General features: G+C 43.7%; 2 protein-coding genes across 18 annotated transcripts in view; one reads left to right on the top strand and one right to left on the bottom strand.

Moving 5' to 3' along the window:
* The window catches only part of otofa (otoferlin a), an 84,162-nt gene extending 72,368 nt beyond the window's left edge, over positions 1 to 11,794 (top strand). For 6 of the 17 annotated variants that reach the window (XM_070987832.1, XM_070987839.1, XM_070987834.1 and 3 more), the window contains 15 exons: positions 366 to 511; positions 742 to 876; positions 982 to 1,119; positions 1,223 to 1,350; positions 1,454 to 1,624; positions 1,857 to 2,017; positions 2,400 to 2,542; positions 2,623 to 2,711; positions 2,969 to 3,067; positions 3,287 to 3,385; positions 5,730 to 5,971; positions 6,135 to 6,313; positions 7,239 to 7,339; positions 7,810 to 7,997; positions 8,983 to 11,789. In XM_070987832.1, coding sequence (XP_070843933.1) covers positions 366 to 511; positions 742 to 876; positions 982 to 1,119; positions 1,223 to 1,350; positions 1,454 to 1,624; positions 1,857 to 2,017; positions 2,400 to 2,542; positions 2,623 to 2,711; positions 2,969 to 3,067; positions 3,287 to 3,385; positions 5,730 to 5,971; positions 6,135 to 6,313; positions 7,239 to 7,339; positions 7,810 to 7,990 — 2,012 coding nt within the window. In that variant the 3' untranslated portion in view covers positions 7,991 to 7,997; positions 8,983 to 11,789. Of the gene's footprint in view, positions 1 to 365; positions 512 to 741; positions 877 to 981; positions 1,120 to 1,222; positions 1,351 to 1,453; positions 1,625 to 1,856; positions 2,018 to 2,399; positions 2,543 to 2,622; positions 2,712 to 2,968; positions 3,068 to 3,286; positions 3,386 to 5,729; positions 5,972 to 6,134; positions 6,314 to 7,238; positions 7,340 to 7,809; positions 8,021 to 8,982 lie in introns of all 17 variants that reach the window. The other 11 variants (XM_070987843.1, XM_070987836.1, XM_070987844.1 and 8 more) reach the window with 9 other exon arrangements.
* Positions 11,793 to 18,235, bottom strand: drc1 (dynein regulatory complex subunit 1 homolog (Chlamydomonas)). Its single transcript, XM_070987845.1, has 16 exons — positions 18,051 to 18,235; positions 17,696 to 17,789; positions 17,202 to 17,329; positions 16,834 to 17,017; positions 16,570 to 16,707; positions 16,066 to 16,152; positions 15,840 to 15,962; positions 15,472 to 15,599; positions 15,233 to 15,367; positions 14,700 to 15,111; positions 13,445 to 13,534; positions 13,281 to 13,355; positions 13,002 to 13,147; positions 12,693 to 12,845; positions 12,503 to 12,605; positions 11,793 to 11,923 (listed from the first exon to the last, which is right to left on the bottom strand). Exons 1-16 carry the CDS (start codon positions 18,125 to 18,127, stop codon positions 11,894 to 11,896), a joined length of 2,103 nt encoding a protein of 700 aa, XP_070843946.1. The 5' UTR covers positions 18,128 to 18,235; the 3' UTR covers positions 11,793 to 11,893.
* Between the last annotated feature and the right edge of the window lie 584 nt (positions 18,236 to 18,819).

The raw sequence follows: 18,819 nt of genomic DNA, 5'->3' as shown, positions 1-18,819 counted from the left end.
CATTTAATTATTTTATATATTGCTGGGTATCTAAATTTCTAACAATGCTTAATAATTAAATAGTTGATTTGTATTTTATACAGATAATCTGAATTTGCACAGTACTGTACTAAAGTATTTACAGTGATGTCAGTGAGAAGTCACTAAAAACAAGGTTTTCAGGTGGTGTTATGTAACATTTTGTGGTGTTTCTGGTATTTCACTACATTCACAAACAAGATTACAGGGAAGCGTACTCCCCTGATTGAACACGCCTGTCAGCTTTCATGTTGAATGACACGCGTAGTGCCGTGTGCAACCCTGCCACCCCTCCTCATGACTCCAACCCTTTGTCCACGTCCACTTTCACTCACCCCTCCGATCAGATATCAAACCTGATGACCTTCTTCTGAAAGGCTCCAAGACGAAGGAAAAGAGCAAAGACAAGAAGAGCTCCAAGGAGAAGAAGAAGGGTCAGGCTGCAGACGGCTCTGAGAAACGACCGCTTAAAGCAAAAGTGGACGAGCTGTTGGTGAGTGAAGCCCCTTTCACACAGGTAGTGTATCCCTGAGGTGCTCAGGAACATTTCCTGCATGGGGTCATGTGTGAATGGGAACACCTCAAGACCTGGTAACGTTTCAGGGAACACGCCAGTACGCCTGTGTTGTGAATGAAAGCGGTAACATTGCAGGGAGCTTATTAATCTAAGCGTGAGGCTAAGTGAAACACAGACAAGCATACCATGTGTTTGTTGATATGCAGGTGCACAACAAGGAGCTGGAGAGTGAGTATGGCAACTTTGAAGACTGGCTCCACACTTTCAACTTGTACAGAGGAAAGGCCGGGGATGATGACGAGCACGCTCTGGACGACGACAGGATTGTTGGCAGATTTAAGGTGGGAAAACACTGACTGAAAACAAGCACGTCCCAGCCTGTGCTAGCTGGCAGAAGCTAAGTCACAGAGCAAAAATATGCTTGTTTTTCTTTTTCTGTGACACAGGGATCCTTATGCATGTACAAGCTACCTCTGTCTGAGGAGATCACGAGAGAGGCAGGATTCGATCCAAATATGGGCATGTTCCAGAGCATTCCGCATAACGATCCAATCAACGTCCTTGTCCGCGTCTATGTGGTCAGAGTGAGTGGCCATTTCAATCTATGCTGCAGTTAGAAAAAACTCAGGATCAAATAAATCTCCCCTCTCCCCTGATTTTGCTCTGCTCTGTTTTCCTCCACCTCAGGCTACAGATCTCCATCCTGCTGATATCAACGGGAAGGCCGATCCGTACATCGTCATCAAGCTGGGAAAGTCAGACGTCAGGGACAAAGAGAACTACATCTCCAAACAGCTCAATCCTGTATTTGGAAAGTACGTTGAGAGAAAGCTGCTCTTCATTCAACAAGCATGAAAATATCTTGAATCTTCTGCCCTTGCGTTTAACCATTCTCGTTCTCAACTTGCCTGCGCTCAGATCATTCGACATCGAGGCCACGTTCCCCATGGAGTCCATGCTGACGGTGTCCGTGTACGACTGGGACCTGGTCGGCACTGATGACCTGATTGGAGAGACGAAGATCGACTTGGAGAACCGTTTCTACAGCAAATACAGAGCCACCTGCGGCATTTCAACCACCTACTCTCTGTGAGCATCCATGTGTTTTTATCCTTCACATGTGTGAGTTATTGATTTAGTTATAGTGTCACCATATAAAACCCAGCGCCTGTCTCAAGCCGGGTTTTATGAATCATAGTAATAACAGAAATGTTTTCGCCAATTTGACAGCATTTACTGTATGAATTATAACTCTCTTAATGGCGTACATACCCAAAGGCAACATAAATTCAATTACCTCCTTTTTATCTATTGATGTCAGGCATGGGTACAATGTTTGGCGGGACCCTATGAAGCCCAGTCAGATCCTGGGGAAGCTCTGCAAGGATGGCAAGATCGATGGGCCTCATTATGGGCCGGGGGGCAAAGTCAAGGTGGCGAACCGAATCTTTACGGGACCCACGGAGATTGAGGATGAAAATGGTACGGCTGCACTGAGATCACATAAAAGTCCTTCATAGGATTAAACATTAGTACTTAAGTGTCAAAGTAGTGACAGTGTTTGTTTAGGTTATGAGGACACGTACCACCATTTTTGTTGGGTTTTGTTACAGATTGATTTCATCTTCCCACAATTCTTCTTCTCTGATCGCATTTCTGATGAGATCCAACTCAATGAGTAGAGCAAAGTGTAACTGCACATTAAGTCTTCTACTGAGGATGCTTGGTGTCGCATGTTGATCCTGCAAACGATGCAAAGGTCGTCAGATGTTGCCAATAATCTTAGAAATTATTGTCTGCGTTAAAATTCAGACCATAAAAGCCTAATCTCGAGTCTCTTTATCTTTCTGTGTCGATATCTCAGGCCTGAAGAAGCAGACCGAGGAGCATTTGGCTCTGACGGTGCTGAACCACTGGGAGGAGATCCCGAGGGTGGGCTGCAAGCTGGTCCCTGAACACGTGGAGACCAGACCCCTGCTGAACCCCGACAAACCCGGCATTGAACAGGTGGGAAGGGGCTGCGCTTTGCCTTTGTCTGCCAGTCAGGAAACAGAAATTAAACTGTCGTTTCCTGCATGTGTCCGAAGGGCCGCATCGAGATGTGGGTGGACATGTTCCCGATGGACATGCCCGCTCCTGGACCTGCGATTGACATATCACCACGGAAACCAAAGAGGTAGGAGCGGGCTGGAGCGAATGAGACAAATCTGACTAAGAATGTGATGTTTTCCGATTCTGAAAGAACTAAATCCAGTGCAAACTTACTGTGAAAGGTATTTGTTAATTTCATTCAAAGTGTCCAGATTTCGTCAACAGAATATGTAGTTTTATCCCCCAATAATGGTGAGTGTGTTTAACCAGTTAGCTCTATTTACTGTCAAATATAAGTCCAACTGTGTGTGTGTATGTGTTCCTTCCTCCTCCCCTTACCAGATATGAGCTCAGGGTGATTATTTGGAATACAGACGAAGTAATACTGGAGGACGATGATTACTTCACTGGGGAAAAGTCCAGTGACATATTTGTCAGGGGGTAGGTACAGAGGGACGCGGTGGCTGAGCCTCGTCCCGTGGGTGTGAGCCGTGTGTGGATTTTTTTTTTTTTTTCGTTTGCAGTTAACCATTTTTTGTTTTGTTTTGTTTCCATTTTTTTCTGTGTGCGTATTCGTGTCTGTCTTTGTGTTCGTGGTGTGTCTCCTTTCTGTCTGTCGTCCTCTCTCTCTCCTCCGGTCAATGCTCTGCTGGTGTCTAGCTTTGAGCTTCGTGTTGTTATTTGGAACACTGATGACGTAATTCTAGAGGACGATGCTTTCATGACAGGAGAGAAGATGTCTGACATCTATGTCAGGGGGTAAACACACGATTCCATCGCATGGCTCGTACAACTATACCTCCTCCCCCTCCTCCTGCAGCCCTCATGCCCCCTTTCTCCCCCCTCTGCCACTCCCTGTCTCATCCAGCACGTGACCTCGCTTGTCTTAAATTCTCCAAATAGCACGCTGAAAAACATTGCTAAAAATGAGTTCAGTGAGGATCAAACCACATGAACAACTTGTCTCATTCGAATCTTTTATATGGTAAAATAATCCAGTGAGACTGAAAGAAGCCTCTCAGCCAGCACGGACAGCAAGTCCTTTAAGTGCTCAGAGGAAAGGACATTTTTAACATCTACATTATCATCAGAAATGGGCAACTCCACCTGCTTTCATCATCGTTTTTTGGTCCATGTTTGTGTTCCGCCTTCCTGTGAGCTAATCCAAAATTAAGTTTTTTTTCTTTTATTTGAAGCACCTTTTTATTTTTTGTCAAACTATTTTTTCTAATTTTTTTTAACAAACTACCATTTTGTTTACGCAGCATTATTTTTTTTTTGTCAGACCAGCATTTAATGTTTTTTGTCCACTATTGACAGCTATTATTTCCAATATCAAGAGTCAAGTTTACATTACAGACTCATACAGTTTATTCCAGATGTGTTTGGACTTTTAAACAAAGGGGGGATTTTTTTTTTTTTTTTTGCTCTGGTTTTGTTCAAGCTTTGTGGTTTGGTCCTGCATTGCCAATTTTACTTTTAAATCAAGCCTTTCAGTGTGTTTAGAATTGTAAGATGTTTGGAGCCTCTTGCATGTACATGAGCAAAGAATATGCATGGCAGTGCGACACAGCACCAATGTTTTTAACAACATTGTCATGTTGCTGCCTGGTCCCAGTACCGGACCTTCTTCATGGCAGACATTTTGACTTGTTCTGAGGTGCAGTTAAATTTCAATCCCTCAGTGTGAAGAAGTTCCAATATGGATAATAAATAAAGATTGAACTGATGACGAACTGTGAACAGTGTTTGAGAGTGATGCTGTTTGCAGTCTTTTAGTGTAATATTGACTCGGAGTTTTCACCAAAACAAGGAATGCATGCCTGAATTCATTTGTCCTACGGACTCAAGTAAAGTGAATGGAAGTCAGAGCAAATACTCACAGGCTGGACGTGTAATGTGACCATACCTTTGGTAGAAAAAGCACAGGTGCAACTACAACATTAATAATGTCTCTTTCTAGCTTCTTGTAACTGACACCTTAATGGAATGCGGCCACTATTAATATTTTTAATTGTGCCTGTGCTTTTCCGGCCATTGCATGTGCAAAATGCCTACGATGAAAAGGTCTATAATTCTTTGGATATTTTATTCCTGTTTTTGCAGAGCCTCCTCATTCCTGCATCTCTTAACCAAACTCACTTCCCCCTCCGCTGACGTGGATGTGTCACCTCAGGACTGTCCTGTAGCAAACAGGGTGCCAGCCTCAAACAACCCTCAGCACTCAGAGAACCATAAAGTATTTTAGAAATCAGGACCTTCATTGAGTGCTGAGCCGCCATCAGCACTGACAGTAAAAACGGGAGGCTGGGGTTGTTTCAGGTGGATCCAGTGTTGTCATACAGTGATTTTCACTCAGTCGTTTGGTGACATCAGCTTCGTTTTAGCGACATTGTCCAAATGCCTCCTCGCCTTAACCCCAGCCTGCCTTACGACGGTGCATCTCAGTTAGCAAATCACAGCACATTCCCTCACGTTTTTCACTAAGATGTTTCAGGCTGACAGCCCCTTGTTGTCAGCTGCCTTTCTCAGGATTATCGTGTTGCCTTTTGAGAACTGAGAGTGCAGCTGCCCTCCTGCTCCTCCTCACTAATGAAGCCAGACTCACTCAACTGTTAGTGAAAGAGCTGCTAGGCTTTGATCCTGTGCTATCTGCATCCAGACACTCAAGATGAAAGTTTACTTTTAAGGAATATTTCAGATAATTGTCACTAATGGCATTGTTGCAAGCTCTGTGTATGCATGGCATTTAGAAAATAGTGTGAAGCTCCAACATGAAATCAGATTTTGTTGTATCGGCATCATCTCACGCACACATATGTATTAATCTGATTTGGTTTTGGAGAGACACATTATATGCTCTGATTTTGACCTATTAGCATCATCTCTCTTGTTAGCACCCCAGTACATCTAACATATCCTTTGCTCTTGTTTAAATCAACCAAATTAATCCCCAGTAACTGGCAGGGAATTTCAATTTCCTCACATTGAATCCTACAAGTGCATGACTGACTAAATCAAATAACAAAATCTAACCACTCATCTCACCGAACCGTGATCCTGCAGATCGACCTAACTCTGCTCTCGATGACCCTTCCTGCAGATGGCTGAAAGGGCAGCAGGAGGACAAGCAGGACACAGATGTGCACTATCACTCCCTGACTGGCGAGGGCAACTTTAACTGGCGCTTTGTCTTCCCCTTCGATTACCTCATGGCTGAGGAGAAGATCGTCATCTCCAAGAAGGAGTCCATGTTCTCCTGGGATGAGACCGAATATAAGATCCCTCCTCGCCTCACGCTGCAGGTCTGGGACGCCGATCACTTCTCCGCCGATGACTTCCTGGGTGAGGAGGGCTGATGGGAACAGCTGCTGGTTTAATTCAAACATGATTTGGGACCTGCCGTCTCCTCTGTTGCTTGTTTTCAGCAGAACTTTCCATCTGATTTACCACAAAAAACGTATCACCATCCTCAGCGTCTGTCTGCTCTGACTATCACCACTCTCAGGTGCGATTGAGTTGGACCTGAACCGCTTCCCTCGTGGCGCCAAGACGGCCAAGCAGTGCTCTATTGACATGATCCGGAATGAGCAGGAGCTGCCCACCATTTCCATATTCAAACAAAAGAGGGTCAAGGGCTGGTGGCCGTTCGTAGCCCGGGATGAGAACGATGAGATGGAGCTCACGGTAAGCCAGTCGTGAAATACTGAGTGTGAGAAAATGAGAAATTGTCATCCTCAAATGACTTCAGAAATCCAAACAGCAGTTAGAAAGTCACCTTCAACTGAGCAAAAAGCTGAAATGAGTCAGGAACCTTCAAGCAGGAGGGCTCAAAAGAAGATTTAAAAAAGCATTTCTGGGACTCAGAATGATGGCAATTGTCTCAGATTGTTCTCTAATTTTGCTCAAGAGTTACTCTGGGAACTGTCACCTCTCCAGGCCTATAAACATCCTTCAAATGAAAAATCTCTTTTGGTTTGAGTGCTAATATTTATGTTCACACTGAGGCTTTAAGGTGTGATGAGGAATCACAAGTCAACATGAGTTAAATGCAAGAAAGACAGAATCATGTTAATAATTTTAAGAGTAAAGGTCAAGTATTAGTGTCAATAACCTGATTACTTCCTGTTACTTTTGGCTTACCTCAACACCAAATATGCAAATAAGAGAAAACATATAATTTGTTGTTATATGTGTTATGTGCACATGTGCACTTTCATTAATAGCTGTAATTTAAATGTCTTTTGTTGAGTATGTTATTTCAGTCTGTTATTCCAGTCCAAGTCATATTTATCCACACACTATCCCTGCATCACCAAAAATATTTTTCAGTAGTTGTAGTATTAGTAGTAGTAGCAGTTGCAGGCCTAGTAGTACTGACAGGTTAGTTAGCTGACTGACATTAACACTAGCTAACCAGACTTCTGTGCAGCTAATGTTAGCAGTTGTGCATCCTCATGACTTAACACAGTTCCATGCATTAAGTTACTCCCCAAGCCTGATTATTAGAAAACAGTATAGATGCCTAAATTCAAAGTTTCTAACTGATTGATTTGGATTAATTTAATTCATGAATTCTGATATGTTAATTAAAGGCATGTTGTCATTTCAGGGTAAAGTAGAAGCTGAGCTTCATCTGGTGACAGCAGAGGAGGCAGAGAAATGTCCTGTGGGTCTTGGACGGAACGAGCCCGATCCACTGGAGAAACCGAAGTAAGTCACTGGATTTATTCACAATATACGTAGAATTGAACTCTCTCTCATACGCACACACACTCGTTTCACAAATAAAATTTGAGGATGCTTGTGTGGAGCAAATAAAAGGCGCAGATGTGACTGTTCCTTAAATTTCCTCTTCAAGAAAATCATCCTCACAGTGCAGAGAGCAGCGGGCCGAATGCTGCATTATTAATCAGCACCAACCAATCAACATGTAATGAACATGTGATTTGGTCTTATTTGACCCCACCTCTGCTCTGTGCACTGTCCAAAGCCCACTGTTACACTTTCGCACTCGTTTCTCCTCCTACCATCTCTTCAACTGTCTCCCTCTGTCTCCCCCTTCCCCTCGTCCCTTCCCTCCTTTGTGGGTGTGACTCCCCCCTTTCTCCTTACCCTTTCTCCCTGTTTTTGCCTCCATCTGCATTCCTTCCTTTCTTCCCTCTCTACCTGCTTCCAAAAAGTCGCCCGGACACCAGTCTTATGTGGTTTCTGAGCCCTCTGAAGTCCATTCGTTACTTCATCTGGCACAACTACCGCTGGCTGATCCTCAAGGTCCTGGGCCTGGTTCTGCTGCTGCTCATGCTGGGCCTCTTCCTCTACTCAATCCCTGGCTACCTGGTCAAGAAGATACTGGGGGCCTGACGAGCTGGTAGCCTCCGCCCCCTCCTCGCTGTCTCTGCTTCTCTATTTAACCCCTTTGCTTCCTGGATTCTCCTGTCCTGTCCGGCCAAACTCTGTCTTTTCCTCCACTTCTGTCTCTCCTCTGTCGCCTTAGCTATAGATAAGTGTCAGTGTCTTTTGCCACCAAGTGCCATTACACATCCTCTAGGTGACCAACTGTGTAGTATGGAAACACGCAGGATCGTTTGAAGGCAGGAGAGCCAGGCGGCTGCAAAATGCTGAGTTCATGTCATATGGGATGAGTGGCAGAGATTGTTTACGTGAGCACTATTTTCAAGTCGGACATTTGTAGTTACAATAACCGATATGACATGAACGCGGCTCAATAATACCTCAGTAAAAAACTGAAAAATGTTCTAATCTTACAGGAACATGAATAACTGGGTTTCTCTTGTTCCGTATCATATCCTGAATGTGATTAAAACCGGGATAAAGAGCACGAGTGCGATACTGGACGTACTGTGTGTAGATGATGACAGCACGCAAACCAGAAGCTGAATTCGGTTAAAATAAAATGAAATTATTGCCAGCGGACGTTTGGTTAAAGTGAAAAATGCTGAGAAACAAACGGCCCTGGAAGCACATCAGTGTTTGGAGCGGTTGGTCAGTCATCCATCCACCCATCCATTTTTCTCATGTCCATCGTGCACATGTTTTTATTGTCTGGCTTTCACTCTGTGATGTGATCTTTTGCTCCTCTGAAACATTCTGTTGATAGAAATGTGGGTTGTGAGCATGCTGCAGTGAATAGTAATAAATCTCTTAAATGCAGCCTACTAACCACTAATGCCAGCTCTCTCTCTCTCTCTCTCTCTCTCTCTCGCTCCTCCCGTGTTTCATCCCCCCTCCCATCCATCACTCACCCTTCATTGACTCACTCCTCCATCCACCTGCATGCCTTCATCACCAAATTCTCTGCCTTCCTCCTCTAAAACCTCCATCCCTCCCTCCAGTCGCCCGGACACCACCTTCCTGTGGTTCCTGAGCCCGCTGAAAGCCATCCGCTACCTGGTGTGCAACCGCTACAAGTGGCTGATCATCAAGATCGTGCTGGCCCTGCTGCTGCTCATCATGCTGGGCCTCTTCCTCTACAGCATGCCGGGCTACCTCGTCAAGAAGCTGCTGGGGGCCTGAGAGGGCAGGGAGGGGGGTGGCCAGTCGGAGAGATGAATGGGTGAGTGGGGGAGGCGGGTACGAGGAGTCTCCCTCAGTCTCATCCACAGGAAGGGAGGCGGAGGGAGGATCTGATGGTCGTATCGCCACCTTCACCGCTAGCTGTCTCCTATCCGATCTGCAGCAAGCCTAACAAATCTAACGCTCAGTATCTGGACTCCATCCTTGAACTGACTCAAAGCAATCATTTGCCACAAAGTAACCCCCTCTGATCCCTTCCTCCTCCTTCTTTTCAGACGATGTTACATGACAATGAATGTCTCTTTATCTGTTTTTACAGCTTATTAAGCTAAATCAGAGTGTCGTGTTAGTGGTCAGACGATTGCATGGACGTTCATTTCAAGTGATGCTGTAAGATCTCCCGTTACTGCTACAATGTTGATTAAAGGACGCAGGGAACAAACGAACAATGTTTTTGGTACCACTTTGCTTAAACCCCTGTGTGTTTACTGTGTGACACACTGTAATGTGGTTGTAAGCAGAGTTTTAAGTGGTCATTAATGTGCAGTATTTGTGAGCAATTGTAGCTTCTCCTGTAAAGACATATTTTATATTATTATTATTATATCTGTAATTTACTCTATTGTCATTCATCTGTTTATACACCAACCAGCCTCCACTTCCAAGTGTCCACAAGAGGGGTTACATTTGTCGACAGTTACATTAATAAACACTTAAATCTGCTTATAACTACCTTATCATTTAATCAGTGTATATATACTGCTTATAAATGTGGCCGGGGGGGTTCAAGCTAAGTGCTACCCTTTTTTTTTTTTAACTATGATAGCTCTTGCGGTCTTTGCACACTTCGAGAATAATGAAGAAACAAAAATAAAGATGTCTATTTTCCTAATGAAATCCAATGAGACATAGAACAAGGTGACTTCAAAATTGATTAAATAACAGCCGTTCAACAGGGTTCAGTTAAACTGCAATGCTAAATGGATCGAAGCAACCGAGACAGACTTTGGTCAAATAGTATTTGCAAATAAGTACAATAAAAAATAGTCGCATTTTTTAATGAATAATGTGTGGACATGCACAGCTCAGCCGATTCTCTCAGAATGCCCTGAGCGTCAATATTTCCTTATTTTTGTGTGTAAATTCAGTTCACTGTCTGACTAATAAAAGCCTCACAGGAGGAAAAAAAACAATTATTTGCAAATATAATTTGACTAAGATTCAAGGTTATAACTGTTTTCTCCCAAAATGTAGACTTATGTGTCAATATGCATGCGTCATCGTGATAACTGACCACAGAGGTCGTGTGTGTTGGCATGACTTGTCTTTCCAGCTCAACACAACCCAAATCACCAACCCTGATATCTTTAATACTACAGCTAACGTGGGAATATGATTAAAGTGCACTTGAGCGGAGTAGTGAAAGGGGTCTGGGCTGATTCCCGAAACCGAGTTGTTTGCTGTGTCTGTTGCTCCCTTTCATTCATTCAACCACGATTTCCATTTCTCTGAGAAATCATTGAAGGCAACCGTCATTTACTGTGATGCTGAGATTGCACCCTGGAAAACACAAATACACCGGATCAGCAATCAAAATAAGTGAAAATACAACTCGTGGTGAATTTCTAATTTGCCTGTGATTGCCTGTGCTTGACCTCATTTGTGTTGCAGTCTTTGTGATTATGTGTTCCACCGATTACAGTTATCGTTTGCACTAAACTTGCCTGTTTTTACAATGATTTTGTGTTTATATATCTGTTGAAATGTGTGCAATATTTATTTTCTGTCTGTTTTGGCAATTTGAAATAAACTGAATTCCATGGACAACAGGTTTGAGATTGTTAAAGCAGCTATAATCAATTGTTTTATCTTCTGCTGTGACTTTAAAGCATTTTTCAGGTCATTGTTTGGGTTTTCTGGCTCTCAGTGTGACTGTTTTGCTTCACTCACGCAAGCTAGCAAACAAACTCCAGTGTTTGTTTCCTCCCCAGCACCAGATGGCAGACAGAGTTAGCAGCTTGTGTGTGACATAGTTTAACGTTTAGCAGCTGAAGAGCCGGCTCCATCTGGGACTGCCTGATCCAACAACAGCCACTAGTCTTTAAAGGACCAGTGTGGAGGACAGTCCCAAATGGAGCTACTAAAAAGCCTGGTATTTCTCTCAGGAGAGGGTGGAGACCAAAATGGAGCCAAGAGGAAAGTAAATATTGTTTCCGCTGCCATCCAGTGGCCAAACAAATTGTTGCAGGTTTAAATTACTACAACTCACCCAGTAGGACGACTTGAGTTGATTTTTCTCTGGATCTCTGTGTGCAGTCGTCCCAGTGGCAGCATGTCGTGGCTGCTGAGCCCGGTGAGGACGGTGTGCATCCTGGCCTGGAGGCACTACAAGCTGCACTGTGTGGTGCTGCTGGCTGCTGTGCTGGGTCTGATCTTCCTGGCTCTGCTCTTCTTCTCTCTGCCCTCAGAGCTCAGCCACAAGCTCTTCAACATGGCTGGATGAAGCCACTGTATGTCTCTGTACTACTGTGCATACACTGTTTATCCCACAGGAGCTGCTGCATGCTTACTGATGTAGTAAATTGTTATTGCCTATTTTGTTTCTTTAAAATAAAACCTACAAACCACTGTGATTTAATAGAGGCTTTATTTTACAGTGAATATAAACCCTTTTAAAAATACTGCTGAATGTCCACACACTGTCCCAGTTCTGCTGATTCCAAGTGTGGATTATAAGGGTATCTCCAGGTCTGTGCTGACCTATCAGAAAATCAAATATGTAATATGGATGATGTTAGAGAAAAAGCACATTCATTTCTCACCTATCAATTTTTCTAGGTTCACAGGGTTGTTTGAATACGCTAACAGTTGTTTTAATTACAGTTTAACCTGCCTAGATTTTCCTGGGAGATTGTACCCAGTGACCAACAAAAATGTACTCTTTAATGATTTGTTATAGCAAAAAAACTTAAAGGACCAGTGTGTGGGAATTAGTGCCATCTGGTGGTGAAGTTGCAGAACACCACACGCCTCACTCTCCGCGTCACCTACGGTGACCACTAAAAACATGAAAGGTGCTCTCTAAAGTCAGTGTTTGGTTTCGTCTGGGCTGTTTGTTGCAACAGTTCATTTTTGGTCAACTAACTAATCCAATAATCAATAAACTTTAGAATACATTTGAAAAATTAAAAAATATTTAATCATGCGCATTGTATTAAAGTACCGTACTGTTTTTATTTGTTTTCTATACTACTCTCAGGAAAGTTCCTCAACCCTCACTGAATATCTGGAAATCAATGTGACACACACTGTAAAACTATAACAGGCACACACTCATACCTTTGAGTTGAGAGACTGTTGCAGCAGCATCCTCAGCTCTCTGTTCTGCTGCTCCAGACTCTGAGTTTCAGGGATGAGCTCAGAGATCTCTGTCAGGATCAAACTAGAAACACAGGAAAAAAAAACCCATTTGAATTAAGAGGAACGCTTGCTTTGTGTGTGTGCATGTGTGTGTGTGGTTGTTACTCACTGGTACTGCTTCAGAGTGCTCTCCGCTGCATCCCAGAGTTTCAGTTTGTCCTCAGGGATTATGTTGCCCATGCTCTCCCAGTAGGCGTCATCCTCTGAAGAGTCCCGGGCTTCTATATGCTGAAGACTGGGACGTTGGCGGGCTGAGCTGTCCCTTAGAAAGCACCAGGAACACAGTAGCATCACATATTAATAGAGAACGATACCTTCACTCTCGTATCACATAATTTCGTGTTCAAATCGTACAGACAGCCTTTGATGCATAATGGAGAGTAATCCAATGCACAAACATTAGATAATGTGGTTTTACCTGGACCTCTTCAGCTGCTGGAGGAAACTCTTTAGAGCAGGCACAATGTGGCTCGGATCAATGAGTTCAGACGTCAGATCAGTCGCAGAGTTGGTCTCCATGTCCTCTGCCTTATCGCTGGATCCAGCCGTCTCAAAGCAAACATCCTGCAGGCAGACAAAACGCTGAAGATGCAGAAATACTAATCACCTCGTCACAGATGCAAGGCTGTCTTTTGTCCATGTGGAAATGTCTTTGGTGAGGCATCCGTCCATCCACTGCATCTCTTTCCCTCCTCACCTCACTCTGCTGATGTTTGTGCTTTATTAAGAAATGAGCCAACTTGGGCATGTCCTCCTCTTCAATGCCTAAAGACTGGAAGAGAAATGAAACATGGGCGGTCGTTCAGGATTTGCTCCACACAGTCCAACAATACGCTGATGGATTACATGACATGAGCTCACAGAAAGGAGAAAGCCCAGCTTCACAACGGCCTGCTCTTCTTTCTCCAGGGGAGCCAGCAGGTTCAGGAACTTGTCCTCCATCAGGAAGCCCTGAGATAGGAGGACAGTTGAAGGTGTTTGTCACATAATTTCATAGTATTGGGTTTTTTTGCTGACTAGTAGTCAGTGACTCCACACATAACATTAGAATTTTCACTAAGGAAAGCTTCATTGCACAGATAAAACTCATTTACTTACTGACTCTGCACACACACACACATCTGTAACTCTTTCACAAACACACACAAACAACTCCAGCCTGCTGAGAGTGTCTTTCAATTAACCTACGGCTCATCTACAAGCCTCACAGCAGCAGTCTGGGACACATTAAAAGCTATCTGGAAAACTGAAGCTAACACGCAGCAAAGAAACAACCAGATTTGGTGTATAAAGGCAAACATGTAAGTTAAAGGGTTCACAACTTTTTTAGTCTGTCTTTTAACAATAGTCAGGTGTTCATACATCCATTGAAACAGTCTATGCTTGCTGTAATCCTTGATCCCGTTCATAGTGGCCATTAAAAGATATTGTCATGAGGCGCTTCCAATGTATGAGGGGCAAAATTATGTTCCAATGTTGATCTGAAGCTAACATGAGGCTTCAACACTCTAAATATGAAGTTGGAGCCAGCAGCCGGTTAGCTTATCTTACAGTAGCATAAAGACTGGAAGCAGCTAAACAGCCATCCATCCATTATCTATACCGCCTATCCCTTTCGGGGTTGCGGGGGGCTGGAGCCTATCCCAGCTACAATGGGCGAGAGGCGGGGTAAACCCTGAACCGGTTGCCAGCCGATTGCAGGGCCACATACATGGACAAACAAACATTCACACTCACACTCACACTCACACCTACGGACAATTTAGAGTCATCAATTAACCTAATGAGCATGTTTTTGGTCTGTGGGAGGAAGCCGGAGTACCCGGAGAGAACCCACGCATGCACGGGAAGAACATGCAAACTTCACACAGAAAGGCCCCGCCTGACCCGGGGATTGAACTGGCAACCTTCTTGCTGTGAGGCACGCGCACTACCTGCTGCGCCACCGTGCAGCCCCAGCTAAACAACCATTCCTTTAATATACTGTATTCATAACATGTTATGTTATGACTGCCACCTGTCTATGCTAGTTACTATTTATATGTTTTTGACTGTCAAAAATTGTTATAAATCCTCCCCTTCTGTAATCAACGTGAATCTTGAACTTGTTTCTCACCGCCTCATCGCACAGCAGCTCCATCACTTTCTTCAGCGTCTCAGTCGACAGCTTCCCCTCCTCCACCTCTGCACAGCTCTCACTCTGCACCGCTGTCCCTTCTTTGTACATTTCCATATCCACGCTCTCAGTGTCAGTCTCCAGCCTTGGCCCAACTGAGGCGTCCATCCTCCTCGGACTACACCGTACGGCCCGCCCGGATTGAAACGACTGGGAGACGGCCTGTGTCTTAGGCCGGATGGGACCATGGAGCTCCATGAACGGCATAGGAGGTCGCTCCCAGGTTAAACCAAGGTGCTGCTTGCAGATCAGCGAGTCAATGTCCAAAGCCCTCTCCACCAGCTGCTTCACCTCTGCTTCAAGCATGCGCCACATCTCCTCGAATTTTCTGATGTCAGCGGCTGCAAAGTGCCTGCGTGAAGTGGAGGGGCAGAGGTGTAAAGAGCAGAGGATAAGAAAAGATTCAGGTATAAGAATTTAGCAATCGTACAGTGTCAGTATTACTTTAAACTCATGGGATAATTATGACTCACTTGATTTTCCTCTGCATGTGTTCATACTGCTGGACGTTGCGTTTGTAGTCCTCAGACAAATACCGACTCCTCTTTGTAAACTCTTTCTCCTGACTGGTATACTTAACCATCAGGTTTTTCATCTCTCTCTGTAGACTGAAACACAAAGCCATCCCAAGAAACAGAGTGAGTTAAATATAACTGTGTGTGTGAGAGAGAGAGAGAGAGAGAGAGAGAGAGAGAGAGAGAGTCTGTACCACCTAACGATCCTGCTCTTCATCTGAGCCAGGCTGAAGCGGTGAAATCCTCTCTCATCCTCTAGTTTTATTCGTCTTAGTGCCGTGATTATCCTGGTGCCTTTTAACTGTTGAGTCTCTCTCTCCAGAGCCTGCAGAGGCAAGAATGGGACTTCAGGTCTTTCAGCACCAGGCTTTCGTTTTCATTGACAAGAATTTTCGTTTTATTCTGGGTAAAACATGTTAAACATAATCACAATCACTGCCATGATGTACTGTATTAGTGAGTTAACATCAAAGGATGATGCTCAGCTCATCAGGAGCACTGATTTATTAAATGGAGCTCACAGGAAAAAAAAGCTACTGAGATGCATCTTGATATTTGTGCAAACCTGAAACTTTGCATTGTGTTCTCCCCGGTCGATGCTGTACTTCTCGATAGTCTCCAACATCAGATTGTGAATTATCGCTTCATACTCCTCCACCTTCTTCTTCCTCTGCGTCAGCCAGTCCAGCTAGAAACAGATTAGGTATCATTAGACACAGAGTTGATATATGTAAGGTATAAAACATGAGTTAAGAGCAGACAGAAGGTTGTGTGTGTGCGTGTGTCCTGACCTCTCTGTCCATAAGCTCCTTCATGTATTGTTCCCATTCGGTCATGTCTCTTGTAAGCAGGACTTCACTTTCCTGCTGATAAACTCTCTACCAGCAACACAAGCGCAACAATTAGTGAGAATAATCGCATAAACAAGACTGAAGTGTCGACAACCACATATGAGGCTGAACTCCGGATACATCCCAAGTCTCATATTTAACATGTCCTCCTCAGTTAAACCAGAGGTCCATCAAAAGTCTGGACAGCTCTTGAAGCTGACTGAGAGCTGATCCAGCTGTGATCAGCTGCCGCCGTCACCAGAAACGGACGTGGCTTTACTGACGCTACTGACATCTCAGTTCTCTAAAAACAAATTTCCTTGTTTCCTCTCTCCTCTGATGGTTTCCTTACGTGCCTCATGCATCCTTAATGGAGGGGCCAAGATGCAAGGAACATGGAATCAGCGGTGCTTTGAGGTACCTAACTAGCTGGTGTTTAGCACGTATAATGTTTACAAGTTGTACCTCCATCTGGGCCAGCTCCTCCCTGTAGGCCTTTGTCAGGGTTTTGATCTGCTCCTCCATCCTCTCCATCATCAGGTCCAACTCCTCTGCCTGCCTCCTCAAGTCCTTCACATAGCGATCATCTCCAACCTTTAGCTCCTGTTCAGACAACAAACGGGAAGTGATCAAATGAATGAAGAATGGCAAACAACATTTTTATATGTCTGGATTTAGTTTGTGATGTTATTAAAAATAAAATATAGATCAGTCACTTGACTGATTTACCTGTTGCAGGTCATTTATGAGTTTTTTCTTGTCTTCTATTAGAGCTGCACATAACTGCTGTTGGTGGTTCAGGGCCTCCTGCAGCTCCTGAGGAATCACTTTCTGCTGAGCTATCGACCACCTTCTGGTGATCTCCTCAAATTTTTCCTGGCTGGATTTAACATCATTCTGCAGCCTCTCCAATCTGAACCAAGACAGACAAACATGGTGGCAAACAGGAAGGTAGAAGGAAAAGGTTAACGATGTGTGGAGGATGTGGCGAGTAAAACTGTCCCCAAGGGTTGTTTAAAAGCATGTAATCTATGTGGTAGGGGTTGGTTTAGGACAACAGTGAGGTAGTGGTGAAGGATATAATTGCAAAAGATTACCGGAGGCTCCGAGCTTCTTCCAACTCTCTCCTTCGCATCGACTCTTTGGCGTCAGCTGCAGTTTGGATGTTGGTCACTGACGTCTGCAAATCTCTCTGCAGGCTGATTATCCTCTGAGAAGTGATCAGCTAACATAAAAGAGGACACTTTCTATTCAAGTTATGGCATTGCAAGTTAAATTAGATTTTATCTACGTGTGAATTCAGGTCAGGAAATTGTGCTCAAGTAAAATAGTAGTTAACTATAATGGCAATATAAAATGGTGTTATTTTTGGCTGATGCAACACTTAATATTACCCAGATTTGAACATCCTCATTGTTAAGCAGAACTAAAATGAGTTCCTGAGATGAGTGATTTCAGATTAATTATTGTTATTTGGTTATTATTAACTACTGAAACATTATGAATCTGTAGTCATTAGAAATGTGACTTTTGATTTACACATTGATTAAAAATGGGAAAAGGACACAGCAGTTTAAGATACTAAACAAGCCTTTTCACTGTCCTCCATGTCCTCCTCCTCTTGAGGGCGTCTCTCTCTCTCCTTGAACTCCTCATTGACCTCCACACTGACCTGTGAGGAGACACTAAAGGCGCAATACAGTATGTTAAGCAGTTGTATTTAAATTAAAAGCAAAACATTAATATTATTGTTATTGTTATTATTTTTGCATTAAAAACACAAAGTTCTCGCAGTCCATGGGGGTTAAAAAATATATTAGGTTAACTATTTACAAGTTAGACGTTCAGTTTCTAGTTACTAGTTAGGCATGCTAACAGACTTTTCCACAATCTTTAGCAACAGTATAGTAAAGCTAAAGTTAGCTAACGTTAGCTAGCCCAGTTACCCGTTCTTAGCCTCCTGATTTTCAGACAACACAGAAGGTCCAGGCGCCTCCTCTGGTTCCTTGTCAACTTCCTCCATCTCCAGAATATACTGTGTAAAGTTACTGACAGAAAGCGTGAAATAGTGAAGTGGTGAAATTAGCAAAAACCAGCTGGACTCGACTATCGGTCGTCTGTTTAGTGGACGTTGCTATGGCGACGGAACCACGGGAGAGACGAGTGCTGCCTTCATGTGCCCCTCGTAAGATCGAAACTTCAACACATGGCAGAGAAAAATGTTTTTTAAGAAACAAATAAAAGGACAGACATATAATTAGATGTTGCGTTCCTTTGGTGTTGCTTTTTAATACAGTGTATAGGCAGTTTATGCCTACAATTTTTTCTACTGTTGTTGGGGACCTGCATCACATGCAGACGGGTTCAACCTCAAATATATGGGCTGTTAGGAAAATGTATTTGTCGCACAGCATTTTCCGTAGACAGACAGTGCCTTAGAAGCACAGACAGTAAAACAGGGACAGTCTGGAATCGTTGATAAAATCATGCATGGCTCGGTGCTGCCATCTAGTGGCAGCACCCTGTTTCCAAACTTCAGAGTGGTTATTATACTTCAAGTGCTTTTTCTGTCAAGATGAATGGGAAAGGACATGAAGTAATTTTATCACAATTACAACACCACATTACGGAAATGTTTCATATTAGGTTGAAAATCAGTTGCAGTTGGCAAGTACAAATGAGGTCTGCCAGGCTACTTTTAAAGATTATATGTGA

Source organism: Chaetodon trifascialis, chromosome 19 (assembly GCF_039877785.1).
Source record: "Chaetodon trifascialis isolate fChaTrf1 chromosome 19, fChaTrf1.hap1, whole genome shotgun sequence".
Taxonomy (NCBI): domain Eukaryota; kingdom Metazoa; phylum Chordata; class Actinopteri; order Chaetodontiformes; family Chaetodontidae; genus Chaetodon; species Chaetodon trifascialis.
Note: the sequence above shows the minus strand (reverse complement) of the source record. Positions and strands in the feature narration are given on the sequence as shown.

Bases quoted from the DNA above. Each gene is read 5' to 3' on its own strand.
- drc1 (XM_070987845.1), bottom strand. From the start codon at position 18,127: ATGGAGGAAGTTGACAAGGAACCAGAGGAGGCGCCTGGACCTTCTGTG. The intron at 16,708-16,833 runs GTAAATCAGTCA...TTGTCTGAACAG, and splicing joins TCATAAATGACCTGCAACAG to GAGCTAAAGGTTGGAGATGA. The intron at 12,846-13,001 runs GTAAAACCACAT...GTGCTTTCTAAG, and splicing joins CAGCAGCTGAAGAGGTCCAG to GGACAGCTCAGCCCGCCAAC.